This window comes from Dipodomys merriami, unplaced genomic scaffold, assembly GCF_024711535.1.
Source record: "Dipodomys merriami isolate MVZ:Mamm:240054 unplaced genomic scaffold, mDipMer1.0.p SCAF_55, whole genome shotgun sequence".
Taxonomy (NCBI): Eukaryota; Metazoa; Chordata; class Mammalia; order Rodentia; family Heteromyidae; genus Dipodomys; species Dipodomys merriami.
Genome location: NW_027206124.1, coordinates 4,798,502 through 4,826,040, shown reverse-complemented (window position 1 = coordinate 4,826,040; position 27,539 = coordinate 4,798,502). Strand labels below are relative to the sequence as shown.

The window sequence follows — 27,539 nt, the reverse complement described above, 5'->3', positions numbered from 1 at the left end:
CATGGACTTTTCTTCCTAGGCTAGCTTCAAACCTCAGTCCTCCAACATCAGCCTTTTGAGTAGCTAAGATTATACAGATGAACCAACAGCACCTAGCACTCTGGTGATTTGTTGTTTTGTTTTTTGTCAGTCATGGGGCTTGAACTCTGGGCCTAAGCACTATCCCTGAGCTCTTCAGCTCAAGGTGAGTGGTCTACCACTTGAGCCACAGCCACTTCCGGCTTTCTGGTGGTTAAGTGGAGATAAGTCTCACAAACTTTTCTGCCTGGACTGGCTTTGGACTGCAAACCTCAGATTTCAGCCTCTTTGAGTAGTTAGACTTACAGGCGTGAGCCACTGGCGCCTGGCCACTCTAGTAATTTTTGAAATAGGATCTTGCTTCCTGCTTTGGCTGCACTCCTGGACCATGATCCACCTATTTTAGGCTTCCCTTAGAAGTTGGGATGACAGTGCAGCACACCATCCCACCCAGCATATTTCTACTATTAAGATGGAGTCTTAATAATAGAGTGGGCAAATTCACTCTTCCATGATTCTCCTGATCTCAGTCTCTCAGGTAGCTAAGATTACAGGTGTGAGCCATCAGCACCGGCTAATATCTCTTACTACTTCTTTCTTCTCCGGCTCAGCCCCATCCTCTTAAGTGAGATGATATAATAACTAATTTGATCAAAGAGTAAAGAACACAAATAAGTCCAAAAAGAAAAACAAAACAGGCAGCTATAGTTCAAACAGCAATATTTAGTTATACAACACATAAAGTCTAGCAACATTTACATGGCCAGTTTGAAGTTTCTGTTGCTTTGTTTTCCATTGGGGAATTTCACCAGAATGTCACCAAAAGCTTGGCTGGGGACTGGTCATTTTCAGAAATGGGTCGTTCTTGCCTCCCCTAGGCTTGGGCCTCTTGTTCCATGAAGACTTGGTTGTAGACAAAATGAACCATGTGTTCACCAGCCTCTGAAGCAAGTTGTGTCAAGGTGGCGTTGTGGGGGGGGGGTGCAGTTTGGGCAAGGGTTCTAAAAAGACACAGTGTAGGCAGTGGCAGCCGACATTCACAAACATTCATGCATCTGATGGGGGGGGGCTTTGCCCTCCATGGGTATTTTCCATTAGCCAACAGTGACCACCTGTGGCCAGGCTAACGGAGGAGGTGGGGGAGGGGGAGGGAAATTATAGTAGTAAGGAAAATGAATAAAGATCCTCTTACTGCTAAATGTATGTGGGTGCTATTTTTCTTTCTTTGTATTTTTGTGAATTTCTGCCATTTCATAGGTCTAGTTCCTCTTTTTTTTTTTTTTTAGTTTGGGAAATAAGGAAGTCAACTTCAGCAATCTCTCTTTGGGCAACCCCACTCTAAGTGTTCACACTATGTGGTGAGGAGGGTGTGTTCCCTCACACTGGGCTAGCCACCAGTGATTAAAAATAAATACAAGCTGATGCTAGCCCCTGCTCCCCAGCAGCTGGAGTAATCCATCCTGATAGGCAATGAAGGCAAGCCCTCATCCCACATGGGGTGCATACAGCTGATCTCAACGAGGCTGATAAACATGAAAGTTGCTGACTTTAAGTTGCCTTTAAGGAAGCCAAGAGTAGCTCATGCAGATGAATGAATAGCAGCCATGCTGCCCCTATGCCCGCCCCAGGGGAGCCGGTTACATGTAGCTGGTTTGGGTTTGCAAAGGCAGAAGCAGCTCCAGGTGAGTTCATTCTCCCTACAGATGACCTGGGACCAGCAGACAGAGACGATGGAGCAGGGCAGTGCAGGCAGGCGGGTGAGAGCAAGAACTCCATTCCACTGGGAGGAGGGGGGTGGTTTGGCCAAAGGAGGAAACACCCGTCCGAGAGAGGCAGCTGGCCCCTCCCACCGGACTGAGAGGGGCGGGGACAGAGGTGGGCGGGACAGCACAGCGCTAAAAGGGGCTTGGTCTGCAGCAGTAACAGCTGAGAGAATGGAGGGAGAGGCGGCGCTTGGAAGGGCCTTCATTCAGCAGAGGGGCAGGGGGTGGCTGGCACAGGTGGAATCACAGTGCCCAGGACGCCTTCTCCCTGCAGGGCGGAGGGGGAGGGGGAGAAAGGTTGAGGGTGCGCAGGCCAGCAGCTGGCAGAAGACCCATAAGACAGCTTCTCCAGGGAGACTGAGGCTAAGGTTTAGGGGTGCCAAGCACCCTTCTAACTCTGCCTCTCCCAACGCCCACCACCCTCACCCCTTGAGGTTCTTCTTCATGGTCCTACATGCCCAGTCGTACATCCCCAAGACTACTTGCTCTTAGGAGATAAGAGCAAGTGGTTGCAAGGTAGTAAGGTGGGAGCCTGCCAGGCGCCTATCCTGGGAGTCACTGTCTGGGTAAAGGAGAGCGGGAGCTGGGTAAAGGCTCCAGGAAAAGATTGAGACTACACAATTGGGAGCACAGATGAGCTGGTCACTTCTCTTCCTCCTGCTTCACTGACCAGCATCGTCAGTGTATACCTTTTCCCCCTAGCACCTGAGTGGTAAGGGACTGGGATTATAAAAGCTGGCATTCAGAGAGGACCAATTTAGGCTGAACTAGGAAGCTAAATTGTTTTCCCAGCCTTACATTTCAGTAACCTTATAGGCCAAAGGAAAAGGGGGGTAACTTATTTGGATAATACACAGTGGGAGTATTTACATTCATAAATACAGGGATCGTGGGAAAGGCTGAGTGTGTGCTTCCAGTGTCCTGGAAAACATGTGTGGGAGGAAGGGGTAGTAGGGAAAAGCAGTCAGACAGACATGAAGGGAATTCACTTCAGCACAAAAGCAAAAAGGAGGGACATGTGTGCCACCAACAGAATTATAAGGAAGCAGCTTAATGAGGGACGAAAAGAGAAAAGGGAAATGTAGTTAAAAATGTGTCCCTGGCTGGGCACCGGTGGCTCACACCTGTAATCCTAGCTATTCAGGAGACTGAGATCTGAGGATCACAGTTCAAAGCCAGCCCAGGCAGAAAAGTCCATGAGACTCATCGCCCATAAACCAGTAGCAAACCGGAAGTGGCGCTGTGGCTCAAGCAGTAGAGCACTCGCCTTGAGCTGAAGAGCACAGGGACAGTGCCCAAGCCCAGAGTTCAAGCCCCACGACCAACCAAAAAAAAAAAAAAATGTGTCTCTGGCTGGGCACCGGTGGCTCATGCCTGTTATCCTAGCTACTCAGGAGGCTGAGATCTGAGGATTTTGGTTCAAAGCCAGAGCAGAAAAGTTCATGGGACTCTTTATCTCCAAAAAACCAGAAGTGGCATTGTGGCTCAAGTGGTAGAGCACTCACCTTGAGCTGAAGAGCTCAGGGACAGCGCCCAGACCCAGAGTTCAAGCCCCATGACCAATTAAAAAAAAAAAGTCTCTGAAGCCAAACCACTAAGAGTAATGCTATACCTCATTTCCAATAGTTTTTCTGGAAACTTATGTCCCCAAAAAGCTGTCTCTTAACCTGCACGTATGCTTCCTTGAACAGGGTACTGGGAACTGGGTAACCCCAGTTTCCATCTTGCCTTGGCACACTCCAAGGTCAGGGTCAGTTCTAGCACTCAACTCCAGAACCTTTCTTACTCTTGTCTACGGCTCTGTCTTTTCATGAAATCTCAGTTTATCACTGTCCAGTTCGGTTGCAATTTTGGTTCAGGATGGCCGAAAGTCGTGTTTTGGAAATAGACTGGGCATAAATTCTAAATATGGCGACAAATCTCACGTGGGTTAGTCTAAAAGGAAGCGAATGATGGCAGAGACAGGCAGGAAGAAGGAATAGATGAATACATGAATATATGAATGCATAAACAGATGAGGGAAGGAGGGAGAAAGCAGAGGCAGACAACTGGCCCCAGCGCAGAGGCAAGGCAAGCGTGGAAAGCGGCGGTGTGCAGTGGCAACAGGTGGTAGGTTGCTTTTGGACAGTGACCTTGACATAGACCAAAGCACTAAGTCCTCCTTGGAGAACGAAGCTCAGGCGGGCTTCTCCGCAGCCTGTGACCTTCCTTTTCATCACCTCAAGAAAGACCTGACCTCACCCTGGACCAGCCCCACTCACGGGGAAGAATGTCTTGGAGTCACCCTGCACCCCAGCTAGCTCAGCCACCTATCCTTAGAAAATCTTTGTCAGCCCCATTCTGAGTGGGGCTAGAGGTAAGGAGTTGCCTGTGGCGTCCCTGCCCCCATCATTTTCAAATAAAACCTCCCCTAGAACCTCTGGACTGGGGCAAAGGGCTTTGTTCTGAGGTACAAAGAGAGGAGACAGAGGATGGACAGGCATGGGGGAACCAGACTTACAAGGGAGGGCAATGAAAATACCCCATCCCTAGCACACACACCCACACATGCACGCGCACGCACACACACGTGTACAGGCTTTCCTCATATACACACATGCATGCACACATGCACACATATACAACGTACACAAGACACTCCACAAACAGGCCTGTGGGACAGGGCTGAAAGGAAGGTGGGAGGTGGTATTTGGGGTATGCGTGTGTGTGTGGAGAAGTGAGGTGTGGGTGATGACACAGAGAAGGAAGGGGTCATCATGGGTTACTGTCGTGGCTTTCCTCTGTGTCCACGCTCACCGGAGGGAGGCCTCCATTGTCATTGAGCCTCTTGGCCCTGTAAGTCTCATAGTGGATGTTGTGTGTCACTTCCTTGAGGTCCTGGAGGTGGGTCCTGGAGGACACAGGTGAGAAGACAGGGGATGCGATTAACGGCAGGCAGAGGAAGAGGTGACTGGCCTGTGAAGCTAGGTCACACGCATGGACTGGACCCTGTATGAGACCCACTCCAGACGGCCAATAATAATCCCATTGCCCCTTCTGCTGGTACTGAGGCAGAAAGCGCCATCAGAGACCTGGAGAATAAACCAAATGCTGGTTGCTGAAGGACAGCGCTCAGGCCCAGAGTTCAAGCCCCATGACTGACAAAAAAAAAAAAAAAAAAAAAAAGGCAGAGATCTTCAGAAAAGTCCATGAGACTCTGATTTCCAGAAACCACCAAGAAACTGGAAGTGGAGCTGTGGCTCAAGAGATACAGCAGCACTAGCTTTAAGAGAAAAAGCTAAGAGAAAGTGCTGCCAGTTCAAGCCCCAGTACCAGCACACAAGAGAGGAGAGAGAACAGAGAGGAGCCAGGGGCTCGTGGCTCACACTTGTAATCCTGTCCACTCAGGAGGTTGAGATCTGAGGATCACAGTTCAAAGCCAGCCTGGGCAGGAAAATCCATGAGATTCTCATCTCTAATATAAACTACTCAAAAAAGCCAGAAATTGCACTGTAGCTCAAGTGGTAAAGCACTGGCCTTGAGTAAAAGAAGTTCAGGGTCAGTGTCCAGGCCCAGAGTTCAAGCCACAGGACCCCTCCCCCAAAAAAAAGAGGACAGAGAAGAGAGAGAAGAAGTAGAAGAGAGAGAGGAGAGAAGAGGAAAGAGGAGCGGAGAAAGAGACCTGGAGAGTCAGAAGTGTGAGCAGATGGTCCCCAACTGAAATCATGAGTCTGCAATCCAGACAGGGGAGGGAAGATGTCTCACCTGATGACAAAGTCTCGAAGCAGGGCAAACTCACAGTGGTTGAGGTTTTCCACTATGAATGAAACAAGAGAAAACAGGTGGTCATTTCATAATGCTACAACCAGGAGGTGACTTCTGTGTGGAGCACGGAGACATATAAAGAGAACAGGGACAGGTTATCGTGTAACCCCTCAGGAAACTTACTCACGCTTTGGAACACTAGAGTTTGTGCTTTGTGTTGGAGGTGCTTGAACTCAGGGCCTGGTGTACTCATGTGTGTGTGTGCATATGCGTGTGTGTATGTGTATGTGTGTGTGTGTGCGTGTGTGTGCACTCTTCCTTCGATTTCTCTGCTCAAAGCTAGTGCTCTACTACTTGAGCCATACGTCCACCTCTGACTTTTTGCTGGTTAACTGGAGATAAGAGTCTTTCAGATTTATCTGCCTAGGCTGGTTTTAATCTGTGATCCTCGGATCTCAATCTCCTGAGTAGACAGGATTACAGTTGTGAGCCACTGGCACCCAACTGGTGCAATAAATGTTATTCATTGAAGAAATACTTAAGCAAGCCGGGCGCTGGTGGCTCACGCCTGTAATCCTAGCTACTCAGGAGGCTGAGATCTGAGGATCGCGGTTCAAAGCCAGCCCGGGCAGGAGAGACCGTGAGACTCCTATCTCCAATAAAACCACCAGAAAACCGGAAGTGGCGCTGTAGCTCAAGTGGTAGAGCGCTCGCCTTGAGCTGAAGAGCTAAGGGACAACGCCCAGGCCCAGAGTTCAAGCCCCACGACCGACAAAAAAAAAAAAAAAAAAAAAAGAAATACTTAAGCAGCTGAAATGGCATGGTGTAATACTATTGTACACTGGGTGAAACGGTAGTAATAGAAAATGTCCTTTTTATCATTTACAAGAGAAAACAAGCTGGGCGCCAGTGGCTCACGCCTGTCATCCTAGCTATTCAGAAGGCTAGATCTGAGGATCACGGTTCAAAGCCAGCCCAGGCAGGAAACTCCGTGAGACTCTTATCTCCAATAAACCACTAGAAAACCGGAAGTGGTGCTGTGGCTCAAGTGGTAGAGCGCTCACCTTGAGCTGAAGAGTACAATGACAGCACTTAAGCCCCGAGTTCAAGCCCCAGAACCAACAAAAAAGAGAGAGAGAGAGAGAGAAAAAAAAACAACGAACATTCAGAGAGTTGAACTTGCCAAGACCTAATGTATAGTTTCTAATCTAAGTGAAAGTAGGATGCAGAGCTGGGTACAGTTGTACCTGCCTGTAATCTCAACTACTCATGAGGCAGAGATAAGAGGATCCAGATCTGAGGCCAGCATGGGTAAAATATTAGACCCTATCTCAAGAAACACGTAGGACATGGTAGTATATTCCTGCAATCAGCCCTTTGAAAACTAAACCAAAAAAGATCTGGGGATGTGATTCAAGGGGTAGAGTGTTTGTCTAGTAAGCAAGAGGCCTTGAGTGCAAATCTCCATATTGAAGACAGAGACAGAGAGAGAGAATTTAACACAGGGTCATCTTTAAAAAGTCATATGCTACATGGTACATGGAAAATCCAATTCAACATAGATGGAGTACTCACATTTCCTAAACCATTTGCTAAGAATTGTGGGAACAGAAGACAATTAAGACATGGTTCTGTGGTCTTACAAAGGGTACACACATTCTTAGAAATAACTCCATTTCAAGGAAAACAAAGGGGAAAAATGTTATTTTTTAAAATCCCAGGGCACGCTGGGTGCTGGAGACTCATGCCTACAATCCTAGCTATTCAAGAGGCTTCCACCTAGAAGATAAGAGGTTTAAAGCCAGCCTGAACAGAAAAAAAATTCTGCAAGACACCATCGCCAAGTAACCAGCAAAATGATGGACTGAAGTCATGGCTCAAGTGGTAGAGCTCCAGCCATGAGCAAGAAAGCCAAGCAAGAGTGTGAGGGGGCCTGGGAAGGTGGCTCAGTGGTAGAGCACTTGCCTTGCATGCTTGAGGCCCTGGGTTCCATTCCTCAGCACTACATAAGCAGGGGGAAAAAAAGCCGGAAGTGGCGCTGTGGCTCAAGTGGTAGAGTGCTAGCCTTGAGCTGAAGAGCTGAGGGACAGCGCCCAGGCCCAGAGTTCAGGCCCCACTACCAGACACCCCCCCCTAAAAAAGAGTGTGAGGCCCCATGGGTTCCAGCCCCAGTACTCGCACAAATATAAAGTTCCTTCCAGGCAGAGTCTGGCTGGCATGAATTATGTACTGTGCATCCCAGGACAGGACCTTGACCTACTGATGCGTTCTTAATACCTGGTTGCTGAGTACTAGCTCAGCAGCCAGTTCTTCCGTAAGCTGCAATGGATTATTACCTTCGATGATCCCCCAGGGAGTTTTTCTGCCAAGGACCCTCTTGCCATTCACCTGGTACTCCTTGTCACTTCCCACCACAGCGAAAGGCATGCTCTCCTGCTGAATGGGGACAGAAACAAACCAGACACACATGCGCAGTCATCTTCCTTTGACCTGATCATCCAAGAGCAGGACAGTAAATGGTGCCAGAAATCTCACCGTGACCTATACATATATGCAGTGACAGAACTGGTGGCAGGGGCCAACCTCTGTTCCTTGTAAGGAGCACTGGAATGGGAGTCAGGATTCTTGGATACAATCCTGATCACTGCCTGGCTGATTAACTTCACTGAGTCAGCTTTCCTTCAAACTATAGTTTGGTTTTTGGTTGTGTGTTGGTTCTAGGGCTTACCCTCAAGGCCTGGGCACACTGCTTTGGCTTTTATGGTCAAGGCTGGTGCTCTAACATTTGAGCCACAGCTCCATTTCTGGATTTTTTGGTAGGTAAGTGAGATAGTCTCATGAGGAAGTAGCACTGTGGCTCAAAGTGGTAGTGCACTAGCCTTAAGCAAAAGGGCTTAGAGACAGTGCTCAGGCCCTGAGTTCAAGCCCCAGGACTGGCCAAAAAAAAAAAAAAGAACTGTATGGGAGCATTATTGTGTGTGGTCCTTCATTCAAGGCACACCAGTGAACTGTGCAAGCTGAGTGCGCATGTGCGTAGAATGCTCTCTGACAGTGAAGCCAAGTATTTTAGAAACACTTTATAAAAGTGATCTGTGCCAGATGAACAGATCCAAAAATTGTGGTATCTATACACAATGGAATATTATGCAGCCATTAGAAAGGACAAAATAATGGCATTTGCAGGGGGAAATGAAAGAGCTAGAAAAAGTCATGTTGAGCAAGGTAAGGCAAGAGCAAAGAGACAAACGGCACATGGTCTCCCTGATAAGTGGATGTTAAATCCAAAACGTAAGTTGATATGATAAAATTAACAAGACTTTAGAAACAAAGGACTTCCACTCATCTGGTCAAATCACTACTAAATAACCCCATGCTGCTGATCACATATATGGTATATATGTGCACACTGCAGGGAAAACAGGAGAATGACACAGAACTAGGGGGAATCAGGGGAAAACATACAACAGCAGGACCCATCAACTGCACTGGACATTGATCAAAATGAACTAAGCAATTCAATGGTGGCGATGGGAGGGAGGGAACGAGTGGGAAAGAGGGAACAGCTGACGCTATGCAAAACAAAAGAAATGTACCTATCACCCAATGTGTAAGAAATAACTGTACTGCAAAGCTCATAGAACTCATAACTGTTATAGACCACGACAGATAATTTGCCCCATGAAAGTTAGAATGTGTTTGTGACTTTAACTAAGCATCACTATCCCACAATATTGTGAAATTTGAGAAATTATGTAATCATTTAATTTCAATAAAGAATTTGAAAAAAAAAAAAAAAAGGGACCTGTGCCAAGTATTAATGGCGCATGACTGTAATCCTAGCTACTCAGAGGATGAGATCTGAGGACCCTGGTTTGAAGCTAGCTTGGGCAGAAAAGTCCATAAGACTCTTGTCACATATTAACCACCAAAAAGCCAGAAGTGGAGCTGTAGCTCAAGTGATAAAGCTCTACCCTTAAGTAAAAAAAGTTCAAGGACAGTGCCCAGGCCCTGAGTTCAAGCTCCAGGACTAGAAACACACACTAGAAACACACACACACACACTCCCCAAATTACATGTGCTAAGATGAGCTATCCCTCCTTGCCCCACATTTTATGAGGGAGAAACTGAGGCACAGTCTCACTAGAGCAGACTCCAATGGCCCCAGCCCAGTGCTTTCCCTGCTTGGGGTCCTATCAGCCCCACACTGTAGTGGGGTGTGGAGACAGGCGGAAATGTAGGCTTTCCTGTGCAGGAAGCTGCTCTGTGGTTAGTTCTATCCAGGTCCATTCCTCCCCCTCCCCTTTTTCCTCCCCTCCTCCCCCTCCTCCTCACCCCAAGCCTGGTCAAGCAAGAATGCCCAGGGGTCTGGAGAGGAAACACAGGTGACACATTCCGGGTACCCAGAGGGACCCCCCCCCCCACCGTGTGAGGATCAGACCCCCCAGGTACTCACCCTGATTTTGTCATTCTCTGTCTTGTCCTCTAAATCCTCATCAAATTCCTTTTGGGGGTAGAATTCGATGCCATTTACTTCCAGCTCCTTGCGAACCTAGAGATGAGGAGGAGAAGGAGAAGAAGGTAGTCAGATGTCATAATGGAAAGCTGGGTGTGTTTGTGTGTGCATGTGCACGTGTGTGTGTGTGTGTGTGTGTGTGTGTGTGTGTGTGCATGTGCGTGTACACCCTGAAGTCAGAGATGAACCCATAGCAATCTATGAACCCTGAGGTCCCAGGCAGCAGGAAGATGCTGAGCAATGCAAGTCCACGCCACCACTACCACAGCCCAGCCTGAGAGGACAGTCTCGAGGCAGGTTCAGACCCCTCGGCCTTGGGGAAGCCGCAGAGCTGAGTCCAGATACCACTGGCCAGTGCCCAGGGACTGCAGAGGCTTGATGGCTCGAAGCCTCTTCCTTTGCCCCTTTCAAGGTCAAGGTCAAGGTCACCATCTAAGGCCTCTTCTGAGTGACTCGTTTGTTTTTTTGTTGGAGACATGGTCTCATTTGCTATGTATCCCAGGCTGGCCTTAAACTTGAAATCCTCCTGCTATTGTCTCCCAAGGGTTGGGATGACAGGTACAGACATGCCAGCTTTGATTTCATTTTATTTTATTTGGTGCTGAAACTTTTTTTTTTTTTTTGGCGGTCATGGGGCTTGAACTCTGGGCCTGGGTGCTGTCCCTCAGCTCAAGGTGAACGCTCTACCACTTGAGCCACAGCACCACTTCAAGTTTTCTGGTGGTTCATTGGAGATAAGAGTCTTACAGACTTTCCTGTCCCTGCTGGCTTTGAGCCATGATCCTCAGATCTCAGCCTCCTGAGTAGCTAGGATTACAGGCGTGAGCCACCGGCACCGGCTCTAATTGTGCTTCTTAAAGGTAGCGAACTGTCTTTACACTTCTTTCCTATCCAATCTCTCCCCTTCCCCAGGCACCGGTGGCTCATACCTGTACGCGTGCGCGTGCGTGCGTGCGCGCGTGCGTGCGTGCGTGCGTGCGTGTGTGTGTGTGTGTGTGTCTCCATGATAGAGTGCTTGCCTAGTTCATGAAGCCCTGGGTTTGATTCCTTGGTACTACATGAACAAGAATAAGGTCATTAAATACATCATCTAAAAAAAAAGTGAGCACTCAGGTTCACAGTAATTCGTGTACCCAGTGATCTTTGTGCCCAGGTACAAAGGATAGGAAGAGGGCAGCCTGGAGCAGAGCCACTTTTGACCTTTGGTCCCCGGGAATCACCAACCCTGCTGGGGGAAGGTCAGAGGTGGAAGGGAAGGAGGAAGATGACAGCTACAGAATGGCTTGGACCCAGAGGAAGGGAAAGAAGGGCCTGGGGAGGAAGAAAAGGAGGAGAAGGAGGAGGAGGAGGAAGAGGAGGAGGAAGGGGCCTTCTCACCCTCTGCTTGAATTCAGACTTCTCCTCCGGCGTCATGGTGTCGGCCTTGGCGATGACTGGGATGATGTTCACCACCTTGCTGAGGTGTTTCATGAACTCGAGGTCCAGGGGTCGCAAGCTGGGGCGGGGGAGGTGGGAGCGTCAGAGCGTCAGAGCCTCCGGGCCTGCCGGGCCCTCTGCCTCATGGCCACGCTCAGCTGCCTTTCCACCAGACGCCACCCTACCCCTTCAGAACACGCTTTTTCTTTTTTTTTTTTTTTTTTTTTGTGCCAGCAGTGGGACTTGAACTCAGAGAACTCAGGACCTGGGTGCTCACTGTCCATGAGCTTTTTCACTCAAGGCTGGCACTCTACTACTTGAGCCACAGCTCCATTCAGGCTTTTCTGGGGGATTCATCTCGAATTGGAGATAAGTGTCAAGGATTTTTTTTTTTCTGCCTAGCTGGGTTTTGAACCACAGTCTTCAGATCTCAGCCTCCTGAAAAGCTAGGATTATAGGCGTGAGCCACCAGCTCTAAGGACTTTCCATCCCCTAGTCTGAAGGCCCAGTTTGTTGGATTACTAAGTGAAGTTGTCTCCCACCATAGGAAAGGTGAAAGAAAAATAAAATCTATACTCTCTTGAGATCCAGGACTGGCCCAGAGTTCTTCTGTCATACCTCTTCTCCCTCCCTGCTGGACACCAGCTGCATGCTGAATTCCTCCGAAGCTCAGGGCCTCCTTTTCTGTGCCATCCGCTTACAAACTGAGCTTCAGTCACAAGATGTAAGGAAGGTCACTTAAAATAGCATTGGAAGCTAGGTGCCAGTGGCTCATACCTGCAATCCTAGCTTCTCAGGAGGCTGAGAGCTGAGGATAATGGTTCAGAGCCAGCCCTAACAGGAAAGTCTATGAGATTATTATCTCCCATTAACCATCAGAAAACCAGAAGTGGTGCTGTGACTTTAAGAGGTAGAGCACTAACCTTGAGCAGATGATCTCAAGGACAGCACCCAGGCCTTGAGTTCAAGCCCCAGGATCAGTGCAAAAAAAATAAAAAAATAAAAACTTAGGGGCTGGGAAGGTGGCTCAGTGGTAGAGCGCTTGCCTTGCATGCAAGCCTGAGGCCCTGGGTTCGATTCCTCAGCACCACATCAGCAAAAAGAAAAAAGCCGGAAGTGGCATTGTGGCTCAAGTAGTACAACGCTAGCCTTTAGCTGAAGAGCTAGGGACAGTGCCCAGACCCAGAGTTCAGGCCCCACGACCGGACCCCCCAAAAAATTATATATAGAGAGAGATAGATAGATATAGATACAGCATTGGATTCTCTGACTTCTACCTTTTCCTATTGTCTGTCATAGAGCCTACCTGCTACTCAGCCTGAGTTTCCAGCACATTCTTCCAGGGTCAGCTTTCATCTCTAGACACCTATAACTCCTCCTGCTGGGCTGGCCACCTTCTAGTTACTGGTGGCAGGGTCCCCTAGCCTACCAAAATACAAGCCTCCCCTTTGTCACCCCTCTTACTGCTCCCAGGCCCTGAGCCTTTTGAGTAAATGAATACCCATGGCTTACCTACACCAACTTTTCTCAGCTGGTTCAGCCAGCCTATGCTGGGACACTAGTAGGTAATACAGGAGCTGACGCCAGGCAGTTTTTACCATCCCACCAAGCAAACCTGACTTTCTTGTCAAAATCCTGGGGAATCACAAGGTCACGGGAGTCATGACTATATTCTGGCCCCTGCCCGAGAGTGACCCTTGATCATCCAATCCAGCATAGGCCTGGATGACACACCCTGGAGCCAGGCCCAGTGCGGGAGGGGCTGATACGTACGAGTGTCCTGTGGGCGAGATGAAGTAGAGGCAGCAGTGGATTCGAGTGTCAGGGATGCGTTTCTTCCTAGCGATATTCACCTCCTCCTTCAGGAACTTCTCGTACTGCTCGTTGATGTACTTCTCAATGGGCTCCCAGCTGATAGGGCAGAAATAGAATGTCTTAGAGGGACCCAAGCCAAGGAGCAGCTCTTAAGACAATCCCTTTCCTCCAGCTCAGGTCCCTGGCCAGTCCAGGACACCTGCTGGCTGATTCTCCCTTAGTCCCTTCCCTCGATGGATGGCTCTCCATGGATGGCTGGGTTGGTAAGGGCAAAATTTCCCCAGGAGACCCAGGCCCCACCCAGGCTCCAGGGACCTGTGGAGAATGGCTAGGTAAGGGAGGCACCAGGTTCCTATCTTCTTGGCAGAGTGTTTAGGGCCAAAATCTCAGTGGCAGATATACCAGTTTTCATTGTTGATCTGGTCTCCAAAGCCCGGAGTGTCAATGACTGTCAGCTTCATTTTGACACCACCTTCCTCAATCACTGGGGGACAAACAGAAAGGGTGTCAGACAGGTCAGATCAGTCCTACAGCTGGTCCCAATGTCCTGCAGCCCCTGGCCAGGGGACACTTAGGGACTTTTCTGATTGGAAAAGTCAAGCTATTGTTTTTGTGTTGGTTGGCTGTGGGGCTTGAACTCTGGGCCTGGGCGCTCTCCCTCAGCTCTTCACCTCAAGGCTACTGCGCTACCACTTGAGCCACAGGGCTACTCCTGGTTTTCTGGAAATAAGAGTCTCACAGACTTTCCTGCCCGGGCTGACTTTGAACCGCGATCCTCAGATCTCAGCCTTCTGAGTAGCTAGGATTATAGGTGTGAGCCACTGGTGCCCAAGCCAGAAAAGTCAAGTTTCATGGTCTTCCTTGACTCAGTGGCTTTGCTCACGCTGTCTCCCTCCCCCCCACACACACACACATACACACACAGGTAGAGAGCCCTCCCTACTTCCTTCTATTTTACCTCTGTCTAAATCCTATCTGGCCCTTACCACCCAGCCAGCTCAAGACCTACTTCTTCCTGTGCTAGGCCCACCCATCTTTCTTGAACTAGCAGGCTGAGGGTCTTGCTACATTAGGGTTTGGGCTTAATTCCACTCTGCCTTGAAGTTGTTTTTTGCATGTCTTTTCCCCCAAGAGACCCTGGTCCAGCTGGGCACCAGTGGCACATGCCTGTAATCCTAGCTACTCAGGAGACTGAGGTCAGAAGATTGTGGTTCAAAGTCAGTCTAGGCAGGAAAGGTCACGAGACTCTTTTCTCCAGTGAACCACCAAAAAGCTGGAAGTCAGTCTAGGCAGGAAAGGTCACGAGACTCTTTTCTCCAGTGAACCACCAAAAAGCTGGAAGTAGAGCTGTGACTCAAGTAGTAGAGCGCGCACACACACACACACACACACACACACACACACACACACACACACACACACACACACACACACACACACACACACACACACACACACACACACACACACACACACACACACACACACACACACAGGGCCCCCACCTCCTCCTCACCATGCCCAATAGCTTTGATCTCCACCGTCTTGGGGATCTTCTCCTCCCGGTTCCAGCTGGAGGCCTTCCGGCTCACCTGGCACTTGAAGAGCGTGTTGACCAGCGTTGACTTGCCCAGCCCACTCTGGCCTGCAGTGAGGCAGAGGAGGAAGATGGGGACCCACGCCCACCCCAGAAGTGCCCCACTCTCCCTCCGGCCTCAGTCCGTCTGGCTCGAGCCAGCCCAGCCTTGGCCAGGCCACAGGCAGCAGATGGAAACCGCTTCCGCCTTCCTGGCGAGGATCTCGCCATTCTGACTTCTCTCCTTCCTTGGGAGAGGGAACAGCTTCTCTGTCTGTCTGACAAGTTTGGGGTTTTTTGGTTTGTTTTCCTTGACGTAAGGTTTTGTCTTGTGGGGCAGTTTTTTGGCAATAATAGAGTCTGAACTCAGGACACTGCCCTCGATAGGCAAGCACTTTGTCACTTCAGCCACGCGCTCAGCCCTCTTTTTGCTTTATTTTTCAGATAAAGTCTCACATTTTGCTCACAACCAGCCTCCTCCTACCTATGATCCTTCTACCTATGACTCCCAGTAGCTTGGACTGCAGGCATGCAGCACTACGTTCTGTTTGTTGGTCGAGATGGGTTCTTGCTACCTTTTTTCCCTGGGCTGGCTTTGAACTTCAAGCATTCCAATATCTACTTCCCAAGTGGCTGGGATTACAGGCATGAGCCACCACACCAAGCCATCCGTCTTTAATCAGACTAAAGTATTCTGACACTGCCTGAGCACTTTCACATCTGTTAGCAAAATCTATCTTTATATCGGCCCTGTAAGTCCCACAGCAGAGCTATCTTTATCCCCAGTTGAGATGGCCCTGGAGCGATGAATCCTCTTCCAACATAAAATGCATAGTCCCTGCAAGTCCAGGGACCCGAATCTCAAGGATCACTCTTTATTCTAATACAGTGGTTTGTCAATTGTGCCCCTTGAAGACCAGAGTGCTGCTAAAAGTCTGTGGCACAGTGGCTACCGTGAGAAGGGCAAGCAGGACCACAGCGCCCGCCTCTACGTCCTCCCACCACGCAAGTCTGTGACCGAGCACTTTTCAAGGAGCAGTCCCACAGCTGGCATGCACTTGAGAACCGTGCATCCCAGCAGAGCCTCTCAAACTAGCACACCCCCGCATCACACCAGAAAGCCTTGCAAGGAACAAGAGCCCTGGCACCGCCGGGTTCTATGGAAAACATCCCTCCCCAGTCCTACGGCCTAGCAGCTGCAGTCTAACTGGAATTTCAGAGGACTCAGATAGACAGCCTACCCAAGAGGTGCTGGTCTATTAGGAAAAAACAAAAAACAAAGACCAGGTAGAAAGAAAGGCAAGCACCCAGGTTCTATCCAGCTGTGGTCCTGCGCCTGACGGCCCTTGACCAGCTGTTCTCATCCCGGGTCTGAAATTCCTTTACAGATAGGAAGGTGAAGAGGGAAGAAATGGCCAGAGGCCAGGATGGTAAACAAGGTGCATTTCTCATTCCTCCTGATGAGCTGATGAGGCCACCTGGATGATTAAGTTACAATGGCTATGTCTGCGCTCAGTACTGAACACAGCCACGTGACCAGCACTGTCTGCCACTAGCACCCAGAGAAGTAGCCGTGTATCTTCTTCTACAGGCTGAGCGTCTCTAATCTGAAAGTGAGAAATCTGAAATGTCCCAAAATTGGAAAATTTCTTGCATGCTAACATGACTTGGGAACTGTTCAGATTTTAGAGTAGGAATCAGCCAGGAAAGGCCATGGAAACATTCCAAAATACAAAGAAAAAAAAAAAAAAAAGGAGGGTTGGGAAGGTGGCTCAGTGGTAGAGCGCTTGCCTTGCAAGCATGAGGCCCTGGGTTCAATTCTTCAGCACCACATAAGCAGAAAAGGCCAGAAGTGGTGCTGTGGCTCAAGAGGTAGAGCACTAGCCTTGAGCTGAAGAGCTGAGGCACAGTGCTCAGGCCCAGAGTTCAGGCCCCACAACCAGAAAAAAAAAAAATCAGAATACTTCTAGTCCCAAGTATTTTGGACAAGAGATACATAGCCTGTATTTGCCACTCTTGGTCTAGAATGCTTAACAAGGTCTTTTGTCCATCAAGTATATTGATATAACTATAGCTATAGACATAAAGATATATATTTATATATAGTGATGCTTTGATTATCAAAGTTCTTGGAATTAAGCCTATAATTACAGTTACTCAAAAGGCTGAGATCTGGGGATCACAGTTCAAAGTGAGCCCACGCAGGAGAATCCATGAAACTCTTATCTTCAGTTAATCACAAAACGCTGAACCTGGAAGTATGGCTCAAGTGGTAGAGTGCCAGCCAAACTAGAGGTACCAGCACAAACAACAACAACAAAACAATCATAATAACAATATAGCAAACTAAATTCACAGGATTTCTATTCATGTACAAAATTACAGACATAGGGCTGGGAAGATGGCTCAGTGGTAGAGCGCTTGCCTTGCATGCATGAGGCCCTGGGTTTGACTCCTCAGCACCACATAAGCAAAAAGAAAAAAGCTGGAGGTGGCACTGTGGCTCAAGTGGTACAGCGCTAGCCTTGAGCTGAAGAGCTGAGGGACAGCGCCCAGGCCCAGAGTTCAGGCCCCACGACTGGACCCAAAAAAAAAAAAAATCACAGACATATACTAATGAGAGATGCTCCCTGAGAAGAATTTCAAGCAAGTAAGAAATATAAAGAAAGAGAAAGAACTACAGCCAGATGGGGTGGCTCACGCCTATAATCCTAGCTATTCAGAAACTTGAGCTCTAAGGACGGTGGTTTGAAGCCAGCTTCAGGCAGGAAAGTCCATGAGATTCCTATCTCCAATTAACCAGCAAAAAAAAAAAAAAAAAAAATGAAGCAGAGCTATGGCTCAAGTGGTAGAAAGCCAGCCTTGAGCAAAAGCGCTCAGGGCCAGTGCCTGGGCCTTGAGTTCAAGCCCCACAATGAAAACAAAAACTGAGATTGTATCTTTTTTGGGGGGAGAGGGCACAGTACTGAGATTTGAACTCAGGGTTTGTGCTTGCTAGGCTGGCATTCTACTCCTGAGCCATACCTCCAGCCCTGTTTTTCACTGGCTATAAGAACAGGGTTTCAGTACCAAGCCAGCATTAAGCATTCTTGATTGCCAAATGCTGCCCTAGAATGGAAGTGTTCAAGGCGCTGTTCAGTGTGAGGGAGACCTAAATATAAACAGCCAGTTACAATATGTTAAGAGATAACCACAGGGCACTGTAACAGAACAGCAAAGGGAATTTCTCTGACATCAAGGAAGACAAGGAAGAAGCAACAATGAAGCAGAGACCTAAAGGCTGACTTCCTATGAACCAGGCATGGTGACACATGCCTAAACGCCACCACTTACATGTTTGAAGCAGGAGGGTTCCACGTCCCAGGCCAATCCATGTGGGCTACATAATACAACCCTGTCTCAACACAGGGTATATATCTCAACTCACAGGTCGGGTATGGTGAGTCACGCCTGTAATTCCAGCTCAGGAGGCAGAGGCCAGAGCAAGCCTGGACAAAGGTAGGAAGCCCCTATCTCAAAATCAAAGCAAAAACAAAAGAGCTGGGGTCGGGGTGGCATGTGAGAGGCCCTGGGTTCAATCTCCAGTACCATACACACACAAAAAAAGACAACAAGGAGCTGTAGAAAGAGGGAACAGCATATGCAAAGGCTCAGAGGTAGGGAAGAACATGGCAAGTTGAGACCTGTTCTGAATGAGTAAGGGGTAAAATGCTAGGAAAGGAGTCTAAACTTGCCCTGGAGTTAAGAGAGAGCTAGAAAAGTTCTAAGCAAGACTGGTGACTGATGGTTATTGGAGGCTGGAGAGAAAATCAGGTCACTGGTGGACAGTGGATTGAAAGGAAAGGGGTCAGAGAACCAGGAGAGTCAGGGCCATTCCAAACGCAGCCTGTGAGACAGCTGCAAGGCCCACGAACCAGCTGCTACTGGTTCTTGAGATAAGAATATTGAGTTTGGCACTGGTGGCTCTCACCTGTAATCCTAGCTACTCAGGAGGCTGAAATCTGAAGATCATGGTTTGTCAAAGCCAGCCCAAGTAGAAAAATCCCTTCCCTCATACCCAGGGAGGACCAAATCCCTGGAAAATTTCTTTTTTTTTTTTTTTTTTTGGGGGGTCCGGTTGTGGGGCCTGAACTCTGGGCCTGGGCACTGTCCCTCAGCTCTTCAGCTCAAGGCTAGCGCTCTACCACTTGAGCCACAGCGCCACTTTCGGCTTTTTTTTTGGCTTACATGGTGCTGAGGAATCAAACCCAGGGCCTCATGCATGCAAGGCAAGCGCTCTACCACTGAGCCACCTTCCCAGCCCTTGGAAAATTTCTTAAAGCTTTAAAATACCACAGAAGATCAGAACTACCGAGCACCAGTGGCTCACACCTGTAATCCTAGCTAATCAAGAGGCTGAGATCTGAGGATCATTGTTCAAAGCCAGCCTGAGCAGGAAAGTCTGTGAGTCTCTTACCTCCAATTAACTACCAAAAGCCGTTAAGTAGAGCTGGGCCTCAAGTGGAAGAGCATCAGCCTTGAGCAAAAAACAAAAATGCTAAGCAAAAGCGTCAAGGCTTTGAGTTCAAGCCCCAGTACTGGCATGTATGCGCGCACACACACACACACACACACACACGCGCGCACGCACACACACACACACACACACACACGCACACGCACGCGCATGCACGCACGCACGCACACACACAGTACTAAAGCATTACAAAAGATCAGAAAAAAGACCGGGGTGGGGAAGGATACCTCACATGGTTGAGCACTTGTCTAGCTAGGGCAAGGTTCCGAGTTCAATCTGTATCAATTACCAAAACAAGAAAAAAGAAAAAACTCTGGAAGGGCTGGGGATTCTCCACACTACCAACCAAAGAGCAGGTGGAGTGCGGAAGAGGCCGGCTGCCTACACACAGCTGGAGGCGGAGCCAGGCTCAGCAGACCACAAACCTCCCTCCTAGAATGAGCTCGCCCTAGAGAACCAGGGCCAAGGCCATCCTGGTGCTGCCGGCCGCAGGTGCTCAGTGACCCCTTGCCCTCCATACCAACGACCATGATGTTGAAGTCAAAGCCGGTCTTCATGGTCTTCTTGCGCATCTGCTCGATGATGGTGTCGATGCCTATGTAGCCCAGGAGGTTGGAGTTGATGCTGACGGGTTTCATGGGCACTGCCGGCTTAGGCCTGGGCTCAGGCACCAGCTCTGACATGGCTGCGTCCGTCCTGGTCTCTGGGAGCCCTGCAAAGTCAAGGGGCGGAGAAACAGAAGGGGAGAGGAAGGAACCAAGGTCACATGAAAAGGGTAATATTTTTCTTTTTTTTTCTTTGCTTTTCTTCCCTTTTTTTGGTGCCAGTATTAGGACTTGAACTCAAAGCCTCACCTTCTTGTTTGGCTTCTTCACTCAAATCTGGTGCTCTACCACTTGAGCCCCACCTCCACTTCCTGCATTTTGCTGGGTCATTGGAGATCAGAATCTCACAGATGTCTTCCCAGGGCAGGCTTCAGACTAAGATCCTCAGATCTCGCCTCTTGAGAAGCTAGGATTATACCTGTGAGTCACAGGTGCCTGACTAGTACTCATCTGTTTAAAGAAACAGAGCAGCTAACTTCTGCAGAAAAACCCTCACCCTAGCCTCTCTTGTTCCCCAGGTTCCATGAATTGCAAAATAGAGGGAGGAGCCCCAGACACCCTCCTAACCATACATTGAGTGGGACCTCTGGCAGGAGATGGGACCAGAATGAGGTCAGTCAATTGCCCAAGGTGGCAACACTCTAACAATGGTAGGTAGCCGAAGGCAAAGGCTGGAACACAGATATCTAAGGAAGGGAAGAGACAAAGGTGCCTGTAGGTCATGTAGATCACAGGGGTGTTGACACACAGGTGAAATCTATAGTTATCAGGCCACTGTCCACCAGGGTAGGTTTAAGACTAGAGGGACTCCATTTTCCCCATCTATAAAATGGGTACACGGGATGGTATGCTCTGAATAAGAACTGTCTGTCCCCCACAGGCTCAAATTTTAAAAAGGTTGATCCCTAGCCGGCGGTGCTATTTTCAGAGGTTCTGGAAACTTTAGGAAGTAAGATCCAGTTGAGGAACTAGGTCATTAGGAGGGAGAGGAGAGGAAGGGTCTTTGTGGAAATATCATTCCTGACCTCTTTCTATCACACTCTCTGATTTCCTCTTCACCAATAAGCAACGGCTAGCTCTGCTCTGCCCTCTGTCAGATGTTCCCGCAGCTCCAGTGCTCCCGAGTACCTGAGGCCAAGCAACCATGAACCAAACCCTCCCGAACCACAAGCAAAATAAGTCCTTCCTCCCTTAAATTCTGCATCTCAGGTATTTTGTGGCAGCAACAAAAAAAAGCTTTAGAAGTCAAAAGAGCCTGGCCCTGCTCTGTGCAGCCTTGGGGATACGTGCCCGCCCCCGCCCATGGGGAGCACCCTGGGTCTAGGTTCACTGCTTGTCTGATCACGTGGACACACGTGGGGAGAAGAGGCGCCCCAGATGCTCATTTCACACGCTACTGTTGGACTCCGTGCTCTTCTGAGGATGCCCTCTAGCTTTGCCATCGCTCTGCAGATTCTTACCCTTCCTGGGAAGGCCTGACGGAGCCGCAGATGGGCAAGGGGGGGAGGGTGGTTCATGCTAGCAATCTGAGCTTCTCATGAGGCTGAGATCTAAGGATCGTGACTCAAAGCCAGCTCAAGCAGGAAAGTCTGTGAGGCTCTTATCTCTAATTAACCAGTTAAACACACACACACACACACACACACACACACACAATTAAAAAAAAAAACAAACAGAAATGGAGGTATGGCTCAGTTGAAGAGTACCAACCTTGAATAAAAAAGTTCAAGAACAAAGCCGGGTGCCGGTGACTCACGCCTGTAATCCTAGCTACTCAGGAGGCTGAGATCTGAGAATGACAGTTCAAAGCCTGGGCAGGAAAAGTCTGTAACACTCTTATCTCCAGTTAACCACCAGAAAACTGGAAGTGGCGCTGTGGGTCACTGTAGTGTGTAGTACTGTGGTAGGGCACTAGCCTTGAGCTGAAGAGCTGAGGGACAGTGCCAGGGCCAAAGTTCAAACCCCACAACTGACAAAAATAAATAAATAAATAAATAAAGCAAGCTTGGGGACAATGCCCAGGCCCTGAGTTCAAGTCCCAGGACCAACACCAAAAAAATAATAAGTAAATAAAGAGGGAGAGAACAAGAGCGCCTCCCTACACCCTTCTTCAAGCACAGCCAGGTGTCTGCTCTTGTGCCCTCCCTTCCCACACACCCGCTCCTCTCCTGGTGGCGGCGGGAATCTGTTCTTCCCCAAGGTTCCCAGGCACAGCCAAATCTGACCAAGCCTTGGAACTTCCCCAGGGCCTGGCACGGCGTCCTCTTGCTTCCCAGGAAGCTGTTGCCAGCCAGGCGGCTCCGGAGGGCAGCGAGGTTGGCTGGGGCCTGAAGCAGCTGACTCTGGCAGCCTGGCCCTGCTCCCCTACCTGCACACATGGCTCAGGCCGCAACCCCCATCCCTGCACTAGATCCCGTGCCCGCTCCCCTGCGCTGCCCACACAGGCGAGGCCCCCCTCTTGCCCTCACACCTCCACAAGCTGAGCCCATTTGGTCTCCAGGCTGTGCTGTGTGTGCGTTCACCCCGGCACGCTGTTCCTGCTTCTGTTTTACAGACCTGGAAACGGAGTCTGGTATTTCTCCAGGGGAGGGAGGATTTCAAAGTAGTTTATAAAGCATGTGTCCTCACCATGGCCTGCCGAGCCCTGGCCTGGCACCTGCAGCACCCTAAGAAAACACTCCCAGAAGTGGGGGGCAGAGTGCTAGTCTTGAGCAAAGAAGCCAAGGGAGAGGATGAGGCCTCGAGTTCAAGCCCCATTACCAGCACAGAGGAAGGGAGGAAGGGAGGAAGGAGGAAGGGAGGAAGGGAGGAAGGGAGGAAGGGAGGGAGGGAGGGAGGGAGGGAGGGAGGAAGGAAGGAAGGAAGGAAGGAAGGAAGGAAGGAAAGAAGGAAGGAAGGAAGGGAGAAAAGGAGAAAGGGAGGGAGGGAGGGAGGGAGGGAGGGAAAAGGAATGTGTTGAGCACTAGCAGCTTATGCCTTTAATCCTAGGACTAAGGAGGTTGAGATTTGAGAATCATGGTTTGAAGCCAAAGCTGGGCAGAAAAGTTCCTGAGACTCCTATCTCCAACTAACCACCCAAAAAAGCTGGAAGGGGCTGGGAAGGTGGCTCAGTGGTAGAGCGCTTGCCTTGCATGCCTGAGGCCCTGGGTTCAATTCCTCAGCACCACATAAGCAAAAAGAAAAAAGCCAGAAGTGGCGCTGTAGCTCAAGTGGTAGAGCGCTAGCCTTGAGCTGAAGAGCTGAGGGACAGCACCCAGGCCCAGAGTTCAGGCCCCACGACCGGACCCCTCCCCCCCCCCAAAAAAAAACAAAAAACAAAAAATGCTGGAAGTGTCACTGCAGCTCCAATGGTAAAGTGACAGCCCTGAATGAGAAAGATAAAGGACCACACCCAAGCCCTGAGTTCAAGCCTCAGTACTAACACACACACACACACACACACACACACACACACACACACACACACACACACACACACACACACACACACACACACACACACACACACACACTCACACACTCAGACTCCCAAAAGACAGATCCTGATTATGCAAGGAAACTGAATGTCTAGGGACTAGCCTAATCCCGCCAAGCCTATGTTTAATGTCAAGGGCATTTTTATGCCCAGACAAGGTCATTACCCCCAAGCTCTCCACTGGCTAGTGAAGGTGCCTAACAAGGACACGGAGACCTGGAGGGCACAGAACAAATGCTACTCTGGAGTTGGACTTTGTAGCTCCATCCTCTGCCATACAGCAATATGGTCCCAACAGAAGAACTTCGGCAGATCTGCTGAGGCTCGAATTCTAGCTGGATGGCTGCTACAAGCCTGATTTCTTCCCAAAAATGTAGGGATAGGAACCTGCCTTCTAGGTAACTGTGAAGGTTATTCAAAACCATGAATATAAATTACCTGGCACTGCCAGGCACTGGTGGCTCACATCTGTAATCCTAGCCACTCAGGAAGCTGAGATCTGAGGATCGTGGTTCTAAACCAGCCCAAGCAGAAAATAGTCCATGAGACTCTTATCTCCAATTAACCAACAAAAAGCCAGAAGTAGAAGCGTGGCTCAAGTGGTAGACTGCTAGCCTTGAGGGAAAAAGCCAAGTGAGAGTTTGAGGCCCTAAGTTCAAGTCCAAGTATTGGCACGCGTGTGTCACACACACACACACACACAAACTCCTCACTGGACACTATGTTGAAAATGAACTATACAATTTATGGGTGGAAACAGGAAAAAAAAACTGGGGTGACATTGTTCATAAAGAAATGTACTCTTTATCTGATCCATGTAACTGTAACCCCTTTGTATATCACCTTTATAATAACAATTTTTTAATGTTTAAATTACCTGGCACTGAGTATTGGCTGGTTTCATCTCTAGGCTCCCTGTACCCAGCATACCACAGGCACTAAGCCATGAATAAATAAATGGATGATGAATGAATGAATGAATGCCACACAGCAAGGTGGGGTCACTGCAAACATCGTCCTCTTCCTACCTGAAGGCCAGCACACAGCTGTGGTGCCGCCCCAGCCAAGGCAGGTATACTTGCTAAGAAAGGCCTCCTCCCTTTCCTGCAACAGAAATTGGGGGAGGGGGTTCCCAAGGGTGGAGAAGAGCTCAAGGTGGGGGTCACCGCAGACTGCAGCTCAAATATGCCACCCTGGCTGGATGGGTCCCGGGGCCTCTGCTAAGCTCCCAGCTCAGGACCCGGGGACAAGAGAACATTTGTGTGTGCGCCCCCCATCCTGCCCGGAGCCCCCTGCCCATCCCTGGCTCCAGGAAGACACGGTCTGTCAGTCTGTCTGGCTCAGCTCTTCTCCTGTCGGCAAATGAATGGCCCACTGACCCCACCCCTCGGTTGGGAAGGTGGCAGTGGGAGGGTCTTTCTAGAAAAGCGAGCACCTGCCTCCCTGGCTTAGTGCTGGCCTCCCCCTTTCTTCTCTCTCAAGCTGGAGGGGGGAGGGGTCTTCCCCAACCCCATCCCACCCCCTGACCCCAACAGTTTTCAACACTCCCCCTACAGGGACAGAGGTCATTCCAGTCCAGCCCAGTTCTGCCCCGGATCGTTCACAGACGTCTTAGTTCTTTCCCCATTTTGCAGGAGCAATGGGCTCTGGGTCAACCCCCCCCCCCAGTCCAGAGGAGGTCAATGGGGCTCCCTGGAGACCACCAGCGGGTGCCCGCCTGGGCCGGCCGCTCGCCTGCACGGGGAAGGGGCCCGTGTGTCAGCACACCGCTCCCGCGTCAGCTGTAGGGGCGCAGGTGCGTGCATGTGAGTGTGTGCCCATGTCGGTGTGTGCGTGCATGCATGTGTGCGTGCATGCATGTGTGCATGCACGCGTGCGCAAGTCCAGCGCTCCAGCCTGGAGCTTTCTCCGGAGTCTGGCTCCCTCCGCGGCCGCGCGTCTCCGCCTCCCTCCCCTGCTGTCCCTTTAACCGAGCGGGTCTCCAGGTGTGTGCCGCGCGCGTCCACGCACGTCACGGCGCGTGGGCTCCGGGCGCAGCCCTCCCCCGCGGCAGCCGGCCCGGGCCGATCGCGGGGCGCGCGGGGGGCGCGCGGGCCCAGCCCGCATCCTACCTTTGGACATGAATCCTCCTTTGTCTCCGCTCCCCGGGAGATGCTCAGGGCGCGGGGCTGCCGGGCTGCGCGGGGCGCGGGCTCCCGGGCCGAGCCGCCCCACAGCCGGGCCGAGCCCCTCGGCGCTCTCCGCCCACTCCGAGCGCCCGACCCCGCCGCGCCTCCCCGCGCCCCGCGCCCGCCGGCCCGCCGGGACCTCGCCGCCTCCGCTCGCTCGCCGGGCGCTGCGCTGCCCCTGCCCGCGCGCCGCCGCCGCCGCCGCCGCCACCCGCACCACGTGACCCGGCCCGGCCCCGCCCCTTCCCGCGGCGCCCGCGCCCGCACGCGCCGGCGGGCACCGGGCTGGGCTGCGGCGGCGGCGGCGGGGCCCGGGGCGGGGGGTGTGGGGGCGCGGAACCCACGCGCCTGGCTGCGCAGGGCGCCCGCATCTCAGCCCCATCCCTGGATCCCGTCCCCACCCCCTCCCTCCCGGGACCCCCAGCCTGACCCCCCCACCCCCTCCCTCCCGAGACCCCCAGCCTGACGCCCACCCCCTCCCTCCCGGGACCCCCAGCCTGACCCCCACCCCCTCCCTCCCGGGCCGCAGCCCCTCCCTCCGGGGACCCCCTCAGCCCCTCCCTCCCGGCAGCCCCTCCCTCCCGGGACCCTCAGCCCCTGCCTTTTGGACTGCGGGTCAAGACGGTTGGGGTTTTCCCCGTAGGCGTGAAAGCCCAGACGGCCCTGAGCCAGGGGTCCAGGTTCCAGGCCCAAGGCTGGTCTGGGATGATCAACCCTAGAACCTTCAGCTAGTCAGGAACTAATCTGAGCCTCAGTTTACCGAACAGACAAACCATCCATGCTTTTAGGCCAGGTAAATACACAGAACAGGGCGGAGGCGGAGGGCAGCCATCTGCCTGCGGAGAACAGGTCTGGTGGAGAGAACAGGAGGCTGGGGCAGTGTGCAAGTCCTGGCAGTGTGCAGGGGGTCATGCAGGGGGCAAACCCTGGGGAGAGAGGAGCTGTGGAGGACTTAGAAGGGGGAGAGGGAAGAATAGGAGGGCATGCTGCACAGGGGCAACAGGGGCAGGAAGCCTGGAGGGGGAGGCTGGGGAAGTGAACGGTCTGAGAAGGCAGGCTAAGGGCTGGACTTAGGGGAGGGTAATGGGGACACAGGCCTTGAGTGTTAAGCTTCAAGTTCTGCCAGCATCTGAGTCCCTGTGCAGCTGTGTGAGGAGGGAGGAGCTGGGGGAGGGGGAGTCCTGGGAGCCTAGGGATGAAAGAAGACAGACACCTCCAGGTCAAACATGGAGGAGGTAAATCAACAAGATCAAGTAGACTGGATGGGATGTAGGAGAGAGAAAGGAGAGCCCGGATGTTACAAGGGTTGTAACCCCAATAAAAAAGTGGGCAATGGGCAGGATGCTGGTGGCTCACACCTGTCATCCTGGCTACTTAGGAAGCTGAGGTGGGAAGACCACAGTTCAAAACCAGCCTGGGCAGGAAAGTCTGTTATGGCAATTAACCAGCAAAAAGCCAGAAGTGATGTTGTGGTAGAGCACCAGCTTTTAATTTAAAAAGCCAAGCAAGAGTGTTCAATCAGTGGAGTGCTGGTGGCTCACGCCTGTAATCCTAGCTACTCAGGAGGCTGAGATCTGAGGATCCTGGTTCAAAGCCAGCCCCGGCAGAAAAGTCTGTGAGACTCATCTCCAATAAACCACCAGAAAAACTGGTAGTCGTGCTGTGGCTCAAGCAGTAGAGCGCTTGCCTTGAGCTGAAGAGCTGAGGGATAGCACCCAAGCCCAGAGTTCAAGCCCCATGACCAACAACAACAACAAAAAACACTAGAAGTGGCACTGTGGCTCAATCAGTAGAGCACTCACTATCTTTGAGCACCAAGAGGCTCAGCGCCCAGGCCCTGAGTTCAAGCCCCAGAACTGGCCCAAAAAAAAAAAAAATGTTCAAGCACACACACACACACACACACACACACACACACATTTAAAAAAA

At 50.9% G+C, this 27,539-nt stretch overlaps 1 protein-coding gene across 3 annotated transcripts; it reads right to left on the bottom strand.

Annotated features, from left to right (window-relative positions):
• Positions 1 to 721: 721 nt before the first annotated feature.
• Positions 722 to 25,790, bottom strand: Septin3 (septin 3). Of its 3 annotated transcripts, none has more exons than XM_069999665.1 (11): positions 25,554 to 25,790; positions 19,883 to 20,074; positions 14,787 to 14,915; positions 13,673 to 13,754; positions 13,229 to 13,366; positions 11,417 to 11,534; positions 9,980 to 10,075; positions 7,862 to 7,961; positions 5,526 to 5,577; positions 4,578 to 4,671; positions 722 to 2,049 (listed from the first exon to the last, which is right to left on the bottom strand). In XM_069999665.1, the coding sequence occupies exons 1-11, from the start codon at positions 25,561 to 25,563 to the stop codon at positions 1,984 to 1,986; spliced, it is 1,077 nt and encodes a 358-aa protein (XP_069855766.1). In that variant the 5' UTR covers positions 25,564 to 25,790; the 3' UTR covers positions 722 to 1,983. The 3 variants fall into 3 exon arrangements, with proteins under 3 accessions (XP_069855766.1, XP_069855767.1, XP_069855768.1); XM_069999666.1 differs by having other exon boundaries at positions 7,862 to 7,958; positions 25,554 to 25,702; XM_069999667.1 differs by lacking the exon at positions 25,554 to 25,790 and adding an exon at positions 24,471 to 24,488.
• Between the last annotated feature and the right edge of the window lie 1,749 nt (positions 25,791 to 27,539).